The sequence below is a fragment of the Pteropus alecto genome, unplaced genomic scaffold (genome assembly GCF_000325575.1).
Source record: "Pteropus alecto unplaced genomic scaffold, ASM32557v1 scaffold3, whole genome shotgun sequence".
NCBI lineage: Eukaryota > Metazoa > Chordata > Mammalia > Chiroptera > Pteropodidae > Pteropus > Pteropus alecto.
Window position 1 is genome coordinate 18444617 of NW_006442484.1, and position 22587 is coordinate 18467203.

The window sequence follows — 22587 nt, forward strand, 5'->3', positions numbered from 1 at the left end:
AACTTAAACCTTTATATATATTTCTAAAAAAATTATGTGTTGATGGAAAAAATGACTGAATGATCCAATGATCCATTCAAGTCAATCTGGTTCTATGATTGGCTATAATTGGAAACTTAATCTACTAAAACCTTAAAGTTAACAAACATATTAAATAAAATATTAAATCTTTCATCTTTTTCTTTTAAATATATTTTAAGACTTTTCCATTTTTCTTATTCTTTGTGCCATTATCCCAAGTAAAGGCACACATTCTCTCACACCTGAATTATTACAACATCATTCTAACTTCTCTCATTGTTTCTTAATCTTTTGAAATCTCTTTTGTAATAGTCAAAGATCCTGTAATAAACAGAACACATTAAGAAGGCAGTTTTAGGTACAACAAGCAGTCATATTATTTTCCTCTTAATTATTTAGAGAGTTTAGGGCTTGGCCAAGGGACTGATAATAGATTTTTCCTAGGTCTGTTACCAGGAGATGGTGAAAGCTGCAGCTAAGAAAAAAGAGCCACCCAGCAAAAGCAGAGGCCACTTGATGGAGGAACTCAGCCACTGCAAAACCACTGTGGATGGCCATGAAAGGAAAGGAGATGAAGAAATACTCTGACTTCTTCCTTTGTTCACCATCTAATCCCCGGCTTACCATGGATTCAATCAAACTTGAGGCCAGAAGGTGAAAGCCAGGGTGATGTGGTCCACAGAAGTCATGTGGAACATGGCAAAGACATAAAGCTGGGATAACGAGAACTCCCTCCAGTTAAGATTTCCAGTTAAAATATTTTAATTTCACATATTTCTTCTTTGGTTAAAAGCCATCAGTGAATTCTATTCCCTAGGCAGTATTGTGCAAACTAGCCCAACTAAAACATCTGACTCCAGAAAAAAGGATCAGGATGCTTATGAATCCTCTATTCTGAGAGACCCTGACACTAATAATTTTTCCTGATATCTTTCTAGAAGGATAATATACAATAAGATATGTAGAGAAGCTAGAGCATGAATTAAACGAGTAGAGCATGAAAACCAAAAAGAAGAGGGAAATAACAAAAGAAAATAATTAGCATTGAAAGGAAAATAATTAGCATTGAAAGAAAAATAATTAGCATAGAAAAAATGATGTGGAATTAAAACAAAGACTACAAAAAGAGTGTAGGCTGGTAAACAGATGATAAAATTAGATTATAGAAGAAGATTAAATCTGCTAAAGAAAGTAGAAAATTCATGGTTTGTTCAGTGGGTAGGTAAAAAATGATTTCTAGTTTATGAAGAGTAACAGAGAAGAGTGGGTGGGTAGGAAAACGGCCACAGTGTACCAATTTCCAAGAACTGCTGTACCTGTAGCTTTAGTTACATATATTCAATCAAAAAAGAGTGTGCTTTATATAAACTTAGAGCCAGGAGAATGTTTTCTTTGACAGTAATTATGCATTACCTTGAGTGCCATTATTTGCAGAATCTATTTTTTTTTTTTAATTATTTATTCTGGTCTATTTACAGCAGGCTACAAAATATTCCATTTAAACATTTTTCTCCATGAACATTTTTCCAGCCCACTCTTTAATGAAACTCTGTTTAATAGTAACAGTCCTGCAAATAAAATTTCAAGCTAATAAATCCAAAATCTATTTTTCAAAGTAAATGAAAGTGTGAACAAATGACAGGAACACTAAAGATGGCCAACATTTCCAAATATTGTGATAGAATGTTCAAAATTTATTCTTTTCCAGTAAAAAAATGCCATGATCTTTCAAAAAATTAATCCATCTCTGAGACCTTGAAGTGAAAGAGTGGCAAATAAAGTTCTTCCATTCAACATATGTCATAATGCACAGCAAATCTGAGCTAATACTACCTGGGAGTGTAGGACATGAAGCTGTCTATTAAATATAGACACTGATCGAATCTCTAAACGATAGTCATGTGTCCTTCTTTAAGGCAGTAATTTATACTGAGGTATTTAAGTATGTTAAAAAATAACTTTTTAAAATAAATGTAATATATGAAGGTACAATATATACATTATTTAGAATTCTTCTTTAGATTAAGGGCAATATTAAGAGGCTGAAGTTATCCTTTATCTATTTTTAGTATTTCTTGCCTCCTTTTGTTCACATCGCCTCAAATAATATGTACTCTCTATATAGAATAGGAATATTAATTTAATGTGATTCAATCTCTTCCTCCTGTTTCACGTATATATTTTTAAATTATTCATAATGAATGGTCAAATATGGCCATTTTAATATTTCATATGTAAAAAGAATATTCCTCTTAATGAATGTGTGAATTTATAAAGCAGACAATGCAAATTATAGTACACTTATTTGAAAACTAGACTGTGCCTATAAGCATCTTCTCTCAAAGATGACACTGCTCTCCAACCTCTGAAATAAACAAAGTAACACTGCTTCCTGAACTTGAGAAAAGATATATTCCTGTTGCTCTGAAATTTTCCGGACTTTTCTGCTGGTGATACAATGCTTCAGAGATAGTTGGAAATGTGCTTTCAGAGCTAACCATAAGTACTAAATATAAAAGTTATAATATTCCACATACATATGCATTAGGAAATTGTTAGAGATTCCTAATGAAAGCTGAAGCCTTTGAAAAGCACTTTGCCTTTGAGACATATATCAAGTAGAGCCATTTACATGAATTTAGTATCTGGTCTTCCAACATTCCTACAATTATAAATATGCTTCCAGAATAAAAACAGAGAAGAGCATAACATATTACAAGCATTTTCAAATGCGTTCTAAGTAGTACTCGGAATAAGTAGGGGTAAGTGAGGGAATAAATAGAACAGTCCTCCTCTGACTCAGTTCCAACCTCAGCCAATTTCTTAAAGATATGTTAGATAATCACTGATTGATTAGAAGTTTCAATCCATGGATAAAACATTGAACTATAGTGCGGCAAGGTAACTTGTCTAAATCAGAGAGTAACCTAGACCAAAGCCAAATATACCAGTACCCCATCGTGCCATATTTGGGATAGATAAGGTTGTAGAAAGTGTCTGAAAACTCAGAGTAATACTTAACATTTATTTTTTTTAAAGTATATGGAACATATATGATATTTATAAAATAACAATCTATTTAAACATATATGCAATTTAATGTAACGTCTTATTCAAGGGACACGACTAGAAGACATGATTGATACTGAAATGTTAAAAGTTTTTTAAAAAGGCAGTTAATTTCAATTTATTTTACTGGAACATTTCTATAGTAACTGAATTGTGTTTTGCTCCCTTTCATTAACTTTTATTGTATTGTAAACAGAAACACATCAACACTGTTGGCACAAAATAGCTTGTGAAGTCTACTGTTTGTAATGAACTGTGAATGATAAGGATTTTTTGTTTTCCTAAAATGCTAAAATGCAATATTTTACCAAGAAAAAAACACTCAAGTATATTGTGAAATTGGCAGATAGTGTTTATTAAATTCCCTCTCCTTTTTTGGTGGGCTTCAGTAGATATTTAAATTTTCTAAGCATCCAAATACAACAAAATACTCCCTTTGTCTTTTTAAATGTCCTCTTTTCCTCAGAATGAAATCCATTCAATATATTTTATGCTATTTCACCAGTAGCATGCTGAGATCTAGATTCCTTTTCCAACATGAATTAGATGATCACTGCATGGGTTATGATTTGGATTTTTAAATCCAAACACTGAACAGCCCGCTCACAACACATTGATTTCCCAGAGCAATAAAGAAACAATTCAATTGGACTACAATACTGACACTTCAATATAGAATCTTTAGATCTGAGAGCATAGAACAAATGAAGAGCCATAGTCACATAATTACATAAATTTTAAACAAATTGTCCTCAAAGTAAAAGACAGTTCAGTGATAAACTATAGTTTAGAATCCTACACAGCCATTACTCTTCAGATAAATTAGCAGTTATGAGTATATAGTTTTCCGGTATGCTGGATAAAATATGTACAAGATCAAATGATTTAACATAAGTTTAAATCATTTAGTGATACAGAAAAGAGTATTCTGAAAAAATTTACTAGAACAAATAGATTTTAAAACTCAAGATCAAAGATACCTTTTTCTTGGCTCACTCTTTTGTTATTACTATTCACACTGTATTTTCAGTCTTTTTGTCAAGAAGCTAACCACCTCTATAAGATATCTCAAGTTCAATGGCACACCTAACAGAAAATGAGGAAAATTAAATCCAAATTTATGTACTTTGATAAAAGCAATCAGAATGAAATTGTAGCCTAAATAGAATTTTCTGGTATTTAACTTTCTTTTCATTAAATGGAAAACAGAATTTCTAAGTTAAGGTAGAAATGCAAAATTATTGCTGAAATTTCTCTCAGGAGAAATTTATAACCTATTTTACAGATGTTTCATTTAGAGGAGGCAGTACTTTTTGAAATGCATAAAATCAATAACAAAAGATCTTTACTGTGGCCAAATTCTAGGAATTCTGTGACATGAATTTCTAACTAAGATGTAAAAGTTTTCTTTAGGCAGGAGATGTAGTTAGTTTGGAATATCAAACTGTAGCATCAAACTGTCCCACCAAGGAAGATGTACATTTTTAAACAATATTATTGCTCTCCTCACTCTCTCAAAGAAACACACACGAAAAATTGTATTTAATGAGATCATGCTTTCTTTTACAGTAATTATGTTCTGGAAGCATACGTTTTTGTTTTTTCTCATATATTTTTCTCATATAGTTTGTAATTTATTTAAATCAATTTGAAGAAATTCAGGTATAGATATGCATTTATTTGTATAAGTGTGCCCTTATGCTATAACTGTTTCTATTAGAAAATATAACAAGCAGGTAACAGATCTGCAGTCAATTATCTGTTCAAAAACAAGGAGGCTATATGGAGAATGGAATAAAAGCAGGCTTTGGCACGATTTAGCTATTGTTCTGATTCTTCCGATTACCAAATATTTGACTTTGGACAAATTACTTAATTTATTTAAACCTATTTCCTTGCTGCAAAATGGCTTTAATGGTACCTAAAGCATAGTGTTCCCTGATGGAATGACTAAAAGAGCACGTAGGGCATCAAGCAAGGTTTCTTGAACAATATAGGTTTCTAATACAAGTGTGAGTTTATAAAAGGATGGTTCCAGTTCTTAGCATCACAGTAGTAGGCTAAGAAAATCTCCATTGAAAGTCAAAAATAAGTAATAGTATGAGCAAATATTTAATACAATGTCATGCTCAAGAACATAGGTCTTCTCTTCTCATTGATTTGATCAGTTCCCAAGTGTTCAACTTTAAAAGATGTCAATAGCTTTTGTAATAATACTCACAAGAAACTGAGTATTGGATTGGCAATTGGAGATTTTCATCAAGGCTGAGTGAAGAAGCATTTGATTATTATAGATTGCCATCCCCTCTCACGCTTAAATTGGAGTAACTAGAAGTTAAAACTTTTGGATTTGGCAAAGATTCTGAAAGGGTATGTGACCCACCTAACTGGATGCTTAGAATTTTAATTCCGGAATTCCCTTTTGATGTTTTTTTTTTTTCCCCCAACACTTTATTTCTATAGATGAAGCAACGGAGACCCAAGGAAGTTACCTATAACTTCCAGGGTGTAAAAGCTATTTAGCAATAGATTCCACCCTAATCATCCTCATCTATAGGTTCTCTAAACTTCTGTTAAGATCCTAAAGGTTTGCTTCTTCCAGTCTGATGATATCCTTTCACTTAAATATCTGTACTGAAACAGAAGTTTATTACTTCTTATCCACAATCAAAGCCTAAAATTCTATGAGGAGGGTTGTGCTTTGGAAATTGTAAAGAATCAGTTCCAATATATAGACATGTATGAAAAATATTATTATTTAGAATCATTCTGCTTAGAATATACTTAGAATCATTCTTTTTTTTAATATAAAGACATATAAGTTTAAAAACTAAATATTTCAATCTGAAGAACACTGAATCACCAAGTCTCTCATCGATCATATTTTATGTCTTAAGATAAAGAAGAAGTAGAGAAATTTACTCATTTGCAATCTTTCTTTTAGGTAAATTATCAGGTGTTCTTAAGTGTTTTTTTTTAGAAAAATATACAATAGAAAATGTTTGACCACATCTTTAGAATGTCTTTTATGCTAATTCTTTTGTTAAAATCAATGTACCTCTCAGCAGAGCTATTAATCTTAGTATTGGTATATATTTTAATTATTTAAAAAGTATAAAAATATATATGAAATTAATGTCTTCAAATAATGAGATATTTTATATTTTCCTAGCTAAGTTGACAATAACATAAACTATTCACTTAGTGTTTGCAACTCAACTGCCAATATTTCTACTATTTCAAGCTTACAGATCTCTCTTATTTATTCTGCTAAATGACTACCAAACGTAAAACTTTCTCCCCATTCCCACAGCTATAATCACTTCAAGTATTTTCTCCTGAAATATTTTAACAGCCTCAAAATTGGTTGCCCTTCCAGAGTCTTTCATTTTCCATGGTGTTGTCAAATCTAATAAGAGCACTCTATCAACTAAACACCTTCAATGGCTCCCCATGACCTAAAGAATAAATTCTAAATTACATAGCATACAAACCCTGTCACAGTCCGGCTGCAATTTGTCCTTGTCATTATCTAATGTCATTATCGCCCTCTTATAGGACTTCTAGTCATAGCCAAATTATGTAAACCCTTTGCTGTTTCAAGACTCTATTACATCTTTGAACATGCTACATCCTCTGTGTGAAGAATCCTTCTACATTTTCCTATATGGAGAGCCGAAATTACATCTTTTAGACTTCTCAAAGAACCCCTCACTTAGGTCATGGCTTTCATATTCCTACCTGCATTTTCATAATATTTTGCATATACCTCTAACCCAATCTAATTTATATCTTTACTTGCACATTAGTTTTTCTCATTTAACTGAAAGTTTTTTAAAGACAGAGACTTACTCATCTTTATAACTTCAGGACTCAGCATAATGTGTGGCACAAAAGAAACATCAGTAAATGTTTGTTGAATAAATAAGTGAATAAATGAATGAATGAATGGGTAGACCAAAGGAAAGAAATCAGAGAAATAAAAAAAAAAAAAAAAAAACACTGAAAATTTGATTTAAAATAAATTGACTCAGTTATGCAGTAGCATGCATAATACCTCATGGTATTATATAATTGTTATTTTTATATAATTATAGAATTATTAGTGTAAAAAAACAGTAGAATGATATACACAGGCATTAAGGAGAGGTTCATGTGACTAAGATTGCAACCGAATGTTCCTGACCTAGCGAATCAACTAATATTTTGTTGTTGTTTGCAATGTAGTGTTTAGACTTGGTAGGAAGGTGGGTTAGGTAGAAGAAGTAGCAAAGAAATATGATGGAAATTCTTAAGCCAATTCTCAAGCCAATTGCAAGTCAGATATACCTTGGAGGTAACCTGATATATTGGTTAGGGTACAAAATTCAGAACCTTTAGAAGTCCCTGGGCTGGACAAATAATAACAAAATAATGCTTCATTTCTGGAACTACTGTCTGGTTTTAATCAGATCATATTTTTAGGGGGGAGGTAAGCTTTCTAAACTTTAATGTTCAACTCAAAATGTAATTTTTCTCCATTATTAAAATTTTACTTATAAAAATATAATTCTGAAATTTCTCATACATCTTTCATATTCTCAAATTATTCTTTCGGTATTGGCACATCCCATACTTATGATAAAGTCTGACCCCAGTTTTAATAAATTTAATTAATGAGAATAATTATACTAGTCTCGTTAAGAGAAAAAAAGAGGTCAATGACCAAACTAATACAAATATTGTTATTGATATAATATCTTCATTTTGCACCTCCAATTACACCTAGAGTAAATACAAGAAGCAGAAAAATCCTATTTCAAACATGGCAAAGAATGGCTTTTTCATTGGTTGTAGAGTTGGCATAATTCATGCTGCCTACAATTAGTTGCTCATTAGTAACTACCAAGTAATCATGGGCTTGCATTCTGATATTGACAGATATCTGATAAGGCACTTAATAATTTTTTTCACTAGTCTTCTGAGAAAGCCATCATAAGAAAATATTTCTAAAGATAGTAACTCTTTCACTTCCCTTTCTCCCTGCCTCAAGGTATTTTCAAAATCAAATTTTAAAATATTAATAACATTGTACCTGAATAACTTTCAGCCAAATGTTTTACTCTTTAATAGATTTAGGACCATTTTTCTCGGCAATATATGTCCCTCTATCCAAAGTAAACATCTGTACCATGATTGAGGAACACTATACTTATATGCACTTAATTTCATATTAAGTTTTCAAAGCATTAGTCACCTACCATCTGACATGATATTTAAACAATTAATTGGGGAAGGAATCAATAGTTTCTAATAACAACATTTTTGGCTACAGTTTTTGTTATTTTAGACACAGAGGTTTAAAAAATAAGCAAATACTTGATGCTGTAATATACTATTAATGTCTATCTATTTGGCCAGAAATTGTTTACATTTTATTGTACAGTAAAATTTTGGTACAAAGTAATACCTTCACAACAAATTAGTACTTTATACTGATATTAAAAATGGACAGGTTCATGGTTACATGGGGAAAATACTGATTGCCAAAATAAAACTTCCAATTATATCATCTAAGAATGTTGCAAAACATTACATTATTGATTCTTTGGAGGAGATATAACTGCTGAATTCTAAGTGTGATTTCGATTTGCCAACATGACTTTTGCTGTAATTAAATTCTAAAGTGATCTGCAAAGCATTCTTCACTCAAATTGCATCTTCAGGAGTTTCTTTATATCTATAATTGAAATGCCAACACCTAAATAAGTGACTCATCCAACTATACTTGTCATACCTCAATATTCTTACCCTTAAAAAAGAACCTCTAAAAGTTCTGTTAGCATTTTTAGTTAGAAGGATGAATTTGTTTAAATAGTAACTGAGAAGAACTAACGCAAAATTATAAAATGATGTGACTTCAGTGATTTTTACTTTATTAATTAATTAATTAATTCTGTGGTACCATCCTTCTCTGTTCTCTGGACTCTATACATTTGCAGGGACTCACCAGATGATTAGATAATCAATAATCTTCCTTACCACCTCTCTTCTTTCCCTCCACCAGGAGTTTTGTTCTAAGCTTATTCCAGAGAAGAAAACAGTCTGATAAGCTAGTCTATACTTATATGTAAACTTTATTTGGGATCTTTCCGTGAAACTCGTACTTTCTGAGATATTTGTAGATGAAAACACCTAATAACAAAAGTGACATTATGTCATTAAAAATCAATAAACGTGTATGTCTCTTCTTCATTCGGGAAAAAATCAAATCCTTAAATAGCTACCTACACCTCAAATATTTTGTGTTCATTTGACTTGTTCATTGTTTCTGTTATATCCATGTCATCTTCCAACCTTATTTTTCTTTACCATGTCTTTCTCCATTATTCTTCTTTATTTCCGCATCCTCAGCTATTTTTTCTCTGACTTCTCCCCCATCCCTGATTCTAGTATTAACTCCCTCATGTCCAATTGCTACATTCATTTGTTTTATACTTAGATTTGAAATCTATTTAGTTATAAAATATAGAACAATAAAGTATCCGTAGAGTTTTAAATTCATATTCAAATTATAATCATTCTTGAATTTTACACTAAATTAAAAGCTGTTTTCCATGTTAAATTTTGTTGCCACTGTTGATTAGAAAATTATAAATTTAATCATGTATGTAATATAATTAATAACTTTAAAATAATATTACTTCACTGTCTTTAAAGAATTATACTTTTCCTTAGTGTTTTAAGAAAACTCAACCCTACCAGATTGTAATAATGACCTTATGTTTACAAGCAAATATCCTTCTGTTTAAAATCAGTTAGGATATATTTTTATATTAACTTATAAGATATTGTTGATTTACTATAAAAACTGTTTAGAAAGTACAATTAGAGAAAACCTAGATAGTATTAAAATAATTGTTATGAATGATTATACAAGTTCTGAATAAATATATTTAATTTCTTATTTATCAATGGTGTCATAAAGGAGTATGATAAGCAATCTTAAATTAAGAAATTTATTTGATGAAAATATATATAATTAATATATATTTTTCTAAACAAATAATTTATGCACTGGTAAATTACTGAATCATTTGTATTACTGGACCAACCTTTGTGTCTATGAGATCCATCCATGTTGCTAAATTCAATGTGATTTTCATCAGCCCAGTAGAGTCTGTGGTTGACATAATCTATTGTTAGTGCCATAGGTCTAGAAATCTTGGTTTCTATGACAACACTCTGATTGGTTCCATCCATTCCAACACGACCAATGTGAGGATACTCACAGCAGTCAATCCAATACAAATACCTAGGAAAGAAAATCAATAGCCATTTTGTTTATGGACACTCAAGTAGTAAACATTACACAGTCTTTCACTTGCTCAGCTTTCCAAAATTACTTTTTGGTATCTCTATAATTGTAGCTTCTAAGAAGCATACTTCAATGCAAACATTTCTTATGATTTTTTTGGTAATGTATAGCATACTTTTAAATATCCATATAAGGTTAGACATGTTTCTCTTAGCATACAAACTCACATATATATTTTTTCATGCGTTAACAAATTATAAATGCCCCAAACTAACAGATGTAAATCTTCAAAATGCATTTATAGTATTGGAGAAATAAAACTATACAGACTTCTTTTGGTTCGTTACATATGAAAAATTCAAAATTCATTACAGAAGAATACATTATACTTGCTTGATTCTGCAATTGTCCAATGTCGTACTTTGTTGCAAATAATTAAAGCTGAAAAATGAGAACTTAAATGAAAATGTCAGAAGGAGAGGTCTAAATTTCACCCATATAATATGTACTTGAGATCACCTCTGAAAAATCTTAGCCCCAAATAATATCTATTCTGTAAGTTATAATAAAGTATAAACATATAAAAGAACATCTGCTTGTAACCATAGCAATAGTCTTTTGTTATTACTGATGATGTCATTTACTGTTCAATATAATACATTATATTTCTTTCAAATAAATTAAAATAGAAGTCTGCTCACAGTTTTTACTGTTTTTTTTTCCCCCCTGTATTTGGAGAATAAATTCAGAGTATTTTCTCTCAGCTTCAATTATTATTGACTTAGAATTATAAAATCAATTCTTGATGTTCATTCCCTGTGTTTTTTGCCTAAATATGTAAATCTAGGTTTAAAAAAGAGTAGAGAAATTTTTTTTATGTGACTGGTTAGTTTAATAAAATATTTCTTTGTCTCCCCACAGAAATCTAAAACTGAATTTTCATTCTTGGTATGCCTTTCATTTCCTCACAACAAAACTTCCCTTATGACACTTTTCTTTGAAACATGCAGATTATTTACATACCAATATATTGGTTTGTGTATAGATGCAGGTACAATGTCCTTGTGGCTATAATCCTATGTGCTGGGTACATCCAATTGTCCATTTTTTATTCCCTTTAACAGTGAATTTAACAATGTCTGTGTTAGGTGCAAACAGTGATTAAACCATGGCTTTTTTACTAATGGAACTCATTTTCTAGATAGATAAATATTTACACCCACAATAGTCATCCACCTGAAACTAACATTTCATATGTCAATTATATCTCAATAAAAATAAATGAATAATTAAAAAATAAATAAAACAGTAATATAATGTTATGTGTTCAATATGTGGTATCTGCTTAGGCACAATTGGGGAATTTTTCACAGAAGTGATATTTTCTGCTGTTGTTGAAAACATGGAAAATTATTTCAATTGAAGAAAAAGCAGAAGGGCATCTTAGGAAGAAAGTACAGCATAAGCCCAGATACAGAAGCATAAAATGTGTCTTTTCTTAATTTATTTGCAACATCATTATACATATTGGCAAAAATTGATATACTGAGTATATAAAGTAAGTCTCAATACATTTGCATTAAAATATAGTTCAAATTCAAAATAGCATCTAGTATTATTTTCTTATGGTACTACTGTAAACAGACTACTAGAAAAGAAAAACAAATGAAAATCTCCGTCAAAAATAAAACATATTGTTGTCTATCACCAAAATTAACTCAAAATGGATTACGGACCTGAATATAAGAACTGAAACAATAAACGCATGGAAGAAAACATAGGAACTAAATTCAAGGACCTTGGACTTAAGAGGATTTTATGAATTTGACCTCAAAGGCAAGGGAAGTAAAAGCAAAAATAAATGAATGGGACTACATCAAACTGAAAAGCTCTGTGCAGTAAAAGAAACTGTCAACAAGGTAAAGAAACAACCATTTAAAAAGGAAAATATATTTGCAAACACTGCCTCCAACAAAGGCCTAATATCCAAAATTTACAAAGAACTCATACGACTCAATAACAACATAAAAAGAAATGATTCAATCAAAAATGGGCAGAGGACCTGAACAGACACTTCTCCCAAGAAAACATACAGATAGCCAACAAACATATGAAAAGATGCTCAACATCTCTAGCTATTAGGGAAATGAAAATCAAAACCAAAATGAGATACCATCTCACATCTGTTATAATAGCTGTTATCAACAGGACAAGTAATAACAAACGCTGGAGAGGATGCGGAGATAAAGGAACTCTCATACACTGCTGGTGGGACTGCAAATTGGTACCGCCTCTATAGAAAACAGTATGATGGTTCCTCAAAAAACTAAGAATTGATCTTGTTCATAGCAACATTATTCACGGTGGCCAGGACATGGAAGTGACTGAAGTGTCTTATGATAGATGTTTGGCTAAAGAAGCAGTGGTACATATATACAATGGAATATTACTCAGCCATAAGAAGAGATGAAATACTGCCTTTTGCGACAACTTGGCTGGACCTCCAGATAATCATGCTAAGCAAAATAAGCCAGACGGAAAAAGTTGAAAATCACAAGATATCATTTATATGTGGGATATAAGCCTAAAAGCAATAAATGAACAGAACAAACAAACAGAGACTCATAGACATAGATAATAGACTAGTGTTTACCAGAGAGTGGGGAGAGAGATAGATGGGGTTAAAGGGGTCAAATATGTGGTGACATAAAATCTTTTACCTAAACGACTCTTAGGAAGTCACTTGGCCATTTTGAGGTTGAATTTTTTTTTTATTTGTACTATAAGAATAATAGTAAAAATAGTCATCTTTCCCAGAGACTCTGAGTAAACAGTATAAGCATCTAAAGTGATAAAATTCAAAGATAGTTTTCTAATTCGTAAAATGTTATAGAAGTGGTATTATCTTCATTATTAATATTATATGGGAACTCTCAATCCAATAGATTTACAAACTGATCATATCTTTCTCTTATATCTGCCCCTTTTCCTGTATTTTTTATTTCATGGGGGAAATTTTTCTTCTAGTTACCTGTTTGCCCAAGCAAGAAGCCTTGTAAGGTTTGTATTGTTGTCCCTGTTGTATTGTGTTTTGTTTTGATATATTCCTAGCTCTTTTTACCTCTGTAAAGTGAATTGGTATCAAAATTTCACAGTTATGTGTACTTAATTTGTTTCAACTGTATGAGTTCTTCCCAAGATGTCAAGCTCTTTTATGTGTCTTTGTTTTCCTAGAGTTTGTTCTTTTTGTCTAAAACAGCTTCTGCTCTGAAGTGCACCTAATTATCTGGTTAATTCTAACTTCACCCATCTTATCTATGATCTCAGTTGAGATAGTAACATTTTCTGTTTTCTCTACTTAAATGTGTTATTGTAGTTTATTCTAATTATTTACTCATCTGACTATCCATGTGACAAAATAATTGGAGGCAGGCACTGTGCCTTTTATCTTTATACTCCTACCTTGAATAGTGTCAGATATACACTTAAAGATAAAAAAAAAATGAGGTGAATAAGTGAATGAATAGATAAATTTATTTTCTGTTAACTATGACTATCACATATTTTAATGTCTATTATAATATTTTTTGTTATGGTAACTGAATTGACATCTTATTCATCTAAAAAGATAAAATTATGCTCAGCACAGTTGTAACATCAATTATATTTTATGTTCTACTTTAAAGTGTATATATATAAGTATATATATTCTATATAAATAACTCATAAATATCCAATGTAAATGATTTTAATTACTCAAAATTTATGATAAATTAGAGCATTAATTCCCAAACTAAACCAGATAACAAAATGATTAGAAGAATTGAACTTCAGCTGAATTTAAATATAACAGCCAGGAACATGATCTGTCTACTTGTATCTTCTTTACCACGCTTGATAACCACCATATCCAAACTGATATTGTGATAATTGACATACTCTTATCAAAAGATAGAAAGGACCACCAAGCTACTTCCTAAATATTTAGTGCTTCATTACATTAGTCTAAAATGTTATAGAATGTTATAGAAGTGGTATTCATCCTCCCTTAACAAATCCATGCCTTATTCTTCACTAATTATCAGGACAAAAATTACACCTCTCAAGGAAAGAGAGATCAATAGTACTGGATTATTCAAAACATATGCAAATAACATCGTTAATCTGACGTAGAAAGATTCAACTGCATTTTCATTAAATAATCTTACAATATAAGTTGCCATTTTTGAAGCAGGATTGCCCAATATTTGAGACAATTATGGCATTTTCACCCTAAAGCTCATCTCATAAAAGCTAAGATTCTGGTTTCCTCATTGTCTCACTCTGAGGAACTAAGACAATAGCATGAATAAAAAGTTGTCATTAAATTTTAACTGTTAGAATAGGTGGCTTTAATTATTTCATAAAAAGATTCAATTTTTATCTATTTCTTTGCTTATAATATGGCATATCCATATTATAATCCAAATATTATTCAAAAATGAAGTCAAGGGAATCTTTCATACTATCCACAATAATTTAATACTTCACTGTTTTAATCGACACTTTTGATGGTTGGGTTTATGCTGATGATAACTTAAGGCTGCTTTTAGTCTATGGGTAATAACTATAAGCTGGGAGATATAAAACTTAAAGCTAGATTCAGCTGTGTTCATTAGACTAGGATGCAGTTTTTGCTTTATGACTAGGAAATTGCACAATACTATTTTATCAACAGGTAATGTTTCTTTCATTGAGAAAATGAAACATCTTGAATAGTATAAAATGATAAGCTAATCCAGCTATTGACTTTGAAGAAAAGGACAATGGTTTGGACACAGTAAAATAAATATCCTCTGATAAAATACAAAAGAAATTAAATTATTCACATTCTTATGAATGAATTATGATAACCAAATTTAGTATACCTGGCCATTATTTCTTGAAATTTATAGAGAAACAGATTCTCTTATGACTCTGTTTTAGTTAAAATAGAAAAAAAAAAATCAAAATTTCTTGCTATGGTAAAAAAAATAATAATAATTAAATGTAACAAAATGGTTACATAATTGTATAGTGAAAAGTTAAAACTTGCACATTACCTTGGAAACATAATAATACAGTAGTCTTCTTTATTAAGTACTTCTTTTACTCAAATTAATGTTTTAAATTAAGTTATAAAATATACTATAACATGATTACCTTGTCAGTTATGAACATAAAAGACCAGAAAAGCAGTCAATATATTAGCAAGAAGGAAAAATTAATTGTTGCATAAGTTATGATGAAAGCAGTGACTTGGTAAAACATATGTGAAAATAATTAAGACAGAAAATTTAGAGCATTACAATTATGGTAATAATTGTTACTGTGAATGTGTCCTGTTTTAAAATATAAAATTTTTCTCTAAGCTTGTTATTTTAACAAGCATGTTGGATAGGTTGAACTTCTACAGAAATCATGTTAGAGTATGTAATCACTCTAAATTATAGTGCAAAAGAGAATGGAATGACATGTATTCTCTACCTACCAAAACAACATAATTGAAAGTAAATGATAATGGTGATAATCTATAGAATTTTAGCAAACATACACTAGACAGCTTTGACACCTTAATTTGTGTTCATCCCTCTTTTGAAATCTCCGGCCTTCTGTCCTTGATCCTTAAAATGACTTGTTGTCCAGTCTCACAATAAAATGCAAATAAAACATAGCTTCAGTAAGAATCTTTCTTGGTATCCCCATTGTGCAATTCCTTTTGAATATATGAAAAATGTACCTTGTTATTTATTATCCATGTATATTACTTATGTCTCCTGCTCTAAAGTGGTACAGAAATTATATCATCCATATCTGTGAGTGCCACATACACTGTAAAATGTGGTCCAAGAGTTTGCTCTTCATCTGCTTTTCCTCCAAGATTTAAAGGTATTACAATTGAAAAAAATCTGTGTTTTATTCATTTCTACAATATGTTTATTGATCAGTTAGAAAAAGTTTTGTTTAAAACTTTGAAATATACTTGCTGTAAAGCCCCATCATTTAATATATTTTTCACATTTTTTATTTCGATTCCTTAATAAAAATTTCTACACATTCACACTTTACATTGGTTTCCATGTTAAAACCTACGTAACAGGATTTACCATACTAACTGTAATCCACTGTCTTAATTCTTAATTTAGGATTTTAAATGTTGTTACAAACCCAGCTTGAGGATCTAAAGACAGGTCCCTGGGAAACTTCAGCTTTTTGCTAACGAGTATAGTAGGATATAAGCCATTGAGTTTGGATACTTCAATGATCCTCTTTTCTGTGTCAGACCAGTAGAGGTTTTTTCCAATCCAATCAACAGCAAGTGCATTGGGAACAGCTGTGTTATGCACTACCTAATAAAATAAGAATTTTAAAAGTTAACAGTATAAATGCCTAGAGTAAAAATTGAATAATTTCTTATTTATTTTTACAGAAATTTAGAATTCTATTTAAACATTAGAAATGAAATTCGGATAAACATAAAACATAGAACAATTTACCCTAACAAAATCACTTACTTGTTTGTGAGAAATTACTTAATATGTAGTCAGGCCCCTAGAAATTACATTAGTTTAAGAACAAAACATCAAAATAAAAATTAAAAAGCTGTTGGACAGCTGCACAGTTATCAATCACATTTTCATTATGGTTTATATGTTCTCTTAAAATTTGGGGCAAAAGTTCTATCACACAACTATACACACACATACACACACACACACGCACACACACACAAATATTGATATGCATCTTTAACAGGTTCTAGTGGAGATACCAATAACATTCACTATTCCCCCAAATGCCCTTTCCATATTTAAATAATCTACAAGGACAGAAATCACGCGCTAGCGTGCGCATGCGCGTACACACACACACACACACACACACACACACACACACACACACACACACGGCATACATTAGCTAAGTATTTTAACCTAATCAAAGGGAAGTAAAACTATTCTCAAACAACTATTGTCTTCAATTCTAACCTGTGAAATATCAAATATAATAAAAATATCAGCTTCTTACGTACAAATATGATGTATATAAAATAGTCCAAAATTCTTGATCTATAAGACTGCTATTTCTCAGTTATCATTTGCTTTGAGGACTGTGCGAAAGAAGCAATTGAAACTTGAAAATACTAATGACATTTTGTAGTAACCTTTTCCTGAATGCCATAAATAGTAAGAATATATTAAAAAGTGACAATGTAAACATTTTAAAAAATTAATGATATCAATCTACTACATTGACTCTATGTCATCTTTTCTACTTTCCCCAAATTCTAAATATGGAAACTTGTAATGTCTGACAACTTTAATGAGAATCAGTGAATTATTAATCCCGCAAAAGAAAAATTTATTTTGTAACCCTATGTTATGACATAATTTAAAGTAGTAGTAAGATAGTATTAGCAAAACAGTTGAGAATTAATGTCCTTTAAAAATGTTAAAACATCTTCAAAAAACATAAAGATAACTAAAATTTTTAAATATCTTATAAAAAATATATAATCAAATTTAAATAATTCAACTTTCATAGTTTTTATATAAATTGTCAAATAAATGATAAAATGGAAAAATTATATGTTTCTTTGTTCTATATCATATACTGATGTTTCATTACATATACTATAACTAAAACGGTTGTTATGTATTACCAGAATTCAATCTGATTGTAGTTTTGGAATTATGTGTACAGATTTCAAGACTTAATGAATATTTTCAGAATTGATTGCTTCCACCAAAAATGTCTGTATGATATAATGACTAAAAAAGTTAAATTAATGCATTTTATTTACTTGAATTTAAATTTCTTTATAGTAAATTTTATTGTATATATACAGCACAAATAATTTTATTTTAAAAGTCGAGATACACAGAATTGATGCCAAGTATCTGATATCTAGAATGTGACATGTATTTAATTATGATGCTGTCTAATCAGAACATTAATGATTTTACACAAATGCATTCAATTATTTTCATCTACAGTAGGTTAATTTTAATAGTTGTGCAATTTTAATCTACAATCGAATTTTTTTTTCAATTACAAATTCTCAGACTCGACTTATTATTTTATATAAATCAACACAATTGAATCTGAGGCACTAATCATTCAAGCCAAAAGCATCTATCACATTTTCTAGGGCTGTTAATAAGGGTCCACATTTTATTTACTTAATATAATTTTTATCTTATTGCAAATAATAGTGTTATGATGAAACATAAGAATAAAAAAGCCTCCTATTTCATATTTAAAGTATGTGTTAACTTATATTGTAAAAATATGAAATTCAAACCAACCTAATACATTCTACAAGTTATAACATTACCATCGAATAACATTTTTTATTCAATTGAACCACACCAATAAAATATCCAATAATCTCATTATTGCAATATCTAGTTACCTTAATATCACTTCCATTTAAACACATTCTATTTATGCGGCTGCCATTGGGTCGGTTGGAATCAATCCAGTAGATGAATTCTTCTCTGTAATCAAAGTCTATAGCAATAACATTGTTTAATCCCTAAAAATAATAAAAAAGTAATGGGTTTGACTAATAATTAATAGAAATTATTTTTAAACATTTGTTTATAAGAATCATTATCTCCCTTTGTACCTAAATATTTATAGTTAATACAAGAATAGCATTTGTAAGCAATTATTTTTAAAAGCATCATAGTTTACATTTTTCCTATACCATACACTTAAGATGTTGCAAATTTATTTGAAAATATTTTCCAAGTAGGGCACAACAACTTTAGAATGTTTATAAGTAATGGCTTAAGTAAATATCCAGTAAGAAAAAACAAAACAAGCAAAATTACTTCATTTGTAGAAATAAAGTGAAAGACTAGTTCTATAGGTTATTATTAAGTATAAATTTGATGCCATTATTATCTATTCTATAAAGTAACCAGAAAAGAACATACAACCAAATTAGAAAAATCAAGACACCTGAATATTTATGATGAGCCCTGGACAGTCATCTGATTAAAGTCAGTAAAGAAGGTTTAGAAATTTTAATCTCTCCAAAAACTTTTGTCTCAACTACATAAATGATTTTTTTTTCTTTTCTATTCTTTTTTTTTTCTTTTTATGTTTTGCATAGCGTCTTAGGCAATACAGTGCCATATTAGAATTTAAAAGTTATAGCCATAGATATTAAACCAACAAGGAACTGTATAGTTAACATCTTTTTATTCCACATGGTGGAAATTGAGAAAAAGCCTCACTTCATACTCATGGTTATGCATTTTTTATCAGGTAACAAAACTGAACAGGAATTCAGCTGGAGGGTTTCCCAATTCTATAGCTCTTTGATTTAGCAGTTTTCCAGTCCAGTTTGACTGATTTTGTTTGAGTACTGTACATCAGTATCTGGGAGTTTAAACGATTGCTTAGGGGTTAGTTTAATTCTGATCTATTGTTAGGGTTTATGGATTTACTACCCCAAAGGACTAACAAAATTCGGATCAGAATTTCAATTATGTTAGCTTATTTTAAGGCTTGAATAGTTTATTAATATATAAACTCTTATAAATTAAAAAGTAATTGATACTACAGACACTTCGCAAAGGCCCAAGAGATCTTTGCAATATCTTTATATTTGATATAAGATTGCTTACATCATTATACACCTTAAAATTGTAGTTAAGTCGCAAATTATTTTAGTAGTTATTCAAGAGTAATTATAGTCCTATAGGTAAGGATTAGCATCTTCAGGGAGTTAGGTTTTTCATTTGCTTTGGTTTGGTTTTGCAGAAGAGGGAGAGAAAGGATGATGATATTTCCTATCTTTGAGTTCAGTTTCCCTATGTATTTTCAAAATTTAGAATTTAATATTAATAATAATACTGCATTAGATTTATATTGTTCTTTATAAGAATCAGGCCAAGGCTAAATTATTATCATTCAGATTTTATTTCTTTCCAACTAAGGATAGCTTATGTATAAAAGTGACTCGGAGAAGGTTGTGGTAAATATTGATTTTTTACCCCTTCTCTCAGCAGGGCTAAATTCTAGTAGTGATGGTTATATAATCATAGGTTCAAATTTTATGCTTGTATTTGGCTTATAGGGGCTATCTCTTTTTTCATCAGCTCCAAATTATGAAGTTAACATGAAATAACCTAACCCCACAGAATTACATGCCATTAGTAATAAAAAGAAAACACAAAGAAGTAAACATGACAGTATCTTCTCTTAGCAGGGCTAAATTCTAGTAGTGATGGTTTTATAATCATAGGTTCAAATTTTATGCTTGTATTTGGCTTATAGGGGCTATCTCTTTTTTCATCAGCTCCAAATTATGAAGTTAACATGAAATAACCTAACCCCACAGAATTACATGCCATTAGTAATAAAAAGAAAACACAAAGAAGTAAACATGACAGTATAAATTCCTCACCATGCTCAGATGAATCAATGCAAGTATACTTCTTACTCATGATATTACTAATCAAGAATAATGACTATAAATGCTAAAAAAAAAGACTGATACTTAGTCATAGATTCCAAAGATTCACTAAATACCCATTCACAAGCTAAAAACTGGAGGACTCTTTAACTAAATATATTGAGTATACACATATCTAGGAAGTTGCCTATGCAAAATCAATCAAAATTCTAAAATATATATTAAACATATTTGAAGTTTTATAAAGGGTTGAATAAATTCATTTCAATAGTAGTCTGTAATATTCTTTATATTCAAATTCTTTTTTTCACCAGATAAATAAGGTACATAGGTTAAGTTTCTGTGATGGGTCAGCAAGTCAGATGAAGAAGCATAAATTAAAGATATATAGAGAAAAAATAGAGAGAAACTTGCCTCTAATTTTAGCAAAGATTTACCCACAATTCCTAGTTTCAGTAAAATTATTCTATTTCTTCTTTTACAATAATCAATTTATATATAATAAAAATCTAATTCCAAATTTAGCAAACCAACTATAATTAATCAAAGCTGTAAACACAGAGATTCAAGCTTTGAATTCTGACATGTCTATCTAGCCAAAATGGTCATTTTGCTACTGCCTACCCTTCATCCCCACAGAAAACAGTGCAATGTTCTCTTTGCAGAATCACATGAAAAGAGCATTAAAACATCTATGGGCATGGTCACAATTATGCAAAAAACTAGAGCCATCCCAGTGGTTTCAGAACTGAAAATTGGTTTCATAAAAATCCTATTTTTTTTTTCATTTCTGTATCTGAAAATTTGTATCCTTTGGTTTAAGATGATTAACTTAGGAAATTGTGTTTTGTTTCACCATACAATTTTACTGGTATAAAAGGCACTGTTAGAATTGAATTGGATAACATATTGGAAAGCTACTCGATTAATTTTCATTTTTAAAATCCATGTTAAGATACCTTTTTAAACTGTGGTATACAAATTTGTTATAATTGGCCTAGCTATAACTATGTATTACACTAGATAGGGTAAAAAAATCTACTAGTTATAATTTTATGCTACAAAATTTCTTGAGATTGTTACTAATAATGACAGAGAATGAAACTCAAGTTATCAGGGTTAATCATTCTTCCTAAATAACTTGCACAAAATATTCCTAAATAATTAAGGCAAAAATTTTGTTGTCTTTCACTTATTTTGGCTAAGAGAAAATGTGGAGCGATAATTTATTTTGTTTTCTACCTCATTCTGTATATGCAGACAAAATCTCTGAGAGGAAAAAAAAAATGCTTTTCTACTGCCTAAAACTTCTTGAAAATTTCTATAATGTTATGATAAAGTTGTGGTTACGAATATGGTCCCTGACAGAAATGATATATTTCAAACAGACCACAGTCAAAACTGGATATAAGGCTTATCTTTAGTTTTTCAGGTCTCTATTTCCTTACTCAGTGGTCATCATTAATAAATGCTTCCCCAAAGCACAGGTGTTCAGAGTCCTCATGAGCTTCCTCATCTTTCTGACTCTCTCTGTATTTTCATAAACACTACTCTAAAAAAAGAAAAAAAAAAAAGAGAGAGGAAAAAAACTATCGGAAATTAGTTAATTTCACTAATATCGCTTAGGTATTGGTTATTGTCAATAACCAATAGTCTAAAATTATATCACCGGGAAAAAAGTGCTATCTTAAAGCGTGCATTAAAGTGGTTTGGTTATACGAAATGGACTTAAATAATGCATAGAGGAAAA

At 30.1% G+C, this 22587-nt stretch overlaps 1 protein-coding gene across 1 annotated transcript in view; it reads right to left on the reverse strand.

Annotated features, from left to right (window-relative positions):
* The window catches only part of LRP1B (LDL receptor related protein 1B), a 1653662-nt gene that overhangs the window by 189065 nt on the left and 1442010 nt on the right, over positions 1–22587 (reverse strand). The window contains exons 58-60 of the mRNA XM_006921044.1: positions 18822–18944; positions 16574–16755; positions 10185–10384 (exon numbers count right to left, since the gene is read on the reverse strand). Coding sequence (XP_006921106.1) covers positions 10185–10384; positions 16574–16755; positions 18822–18944 — 505 coding nt within the window. The remainder of the gene's footprint in view (positions 1–10184; positions 10385–16573; positions 16756–18821; positions 18945–22587) is intronic.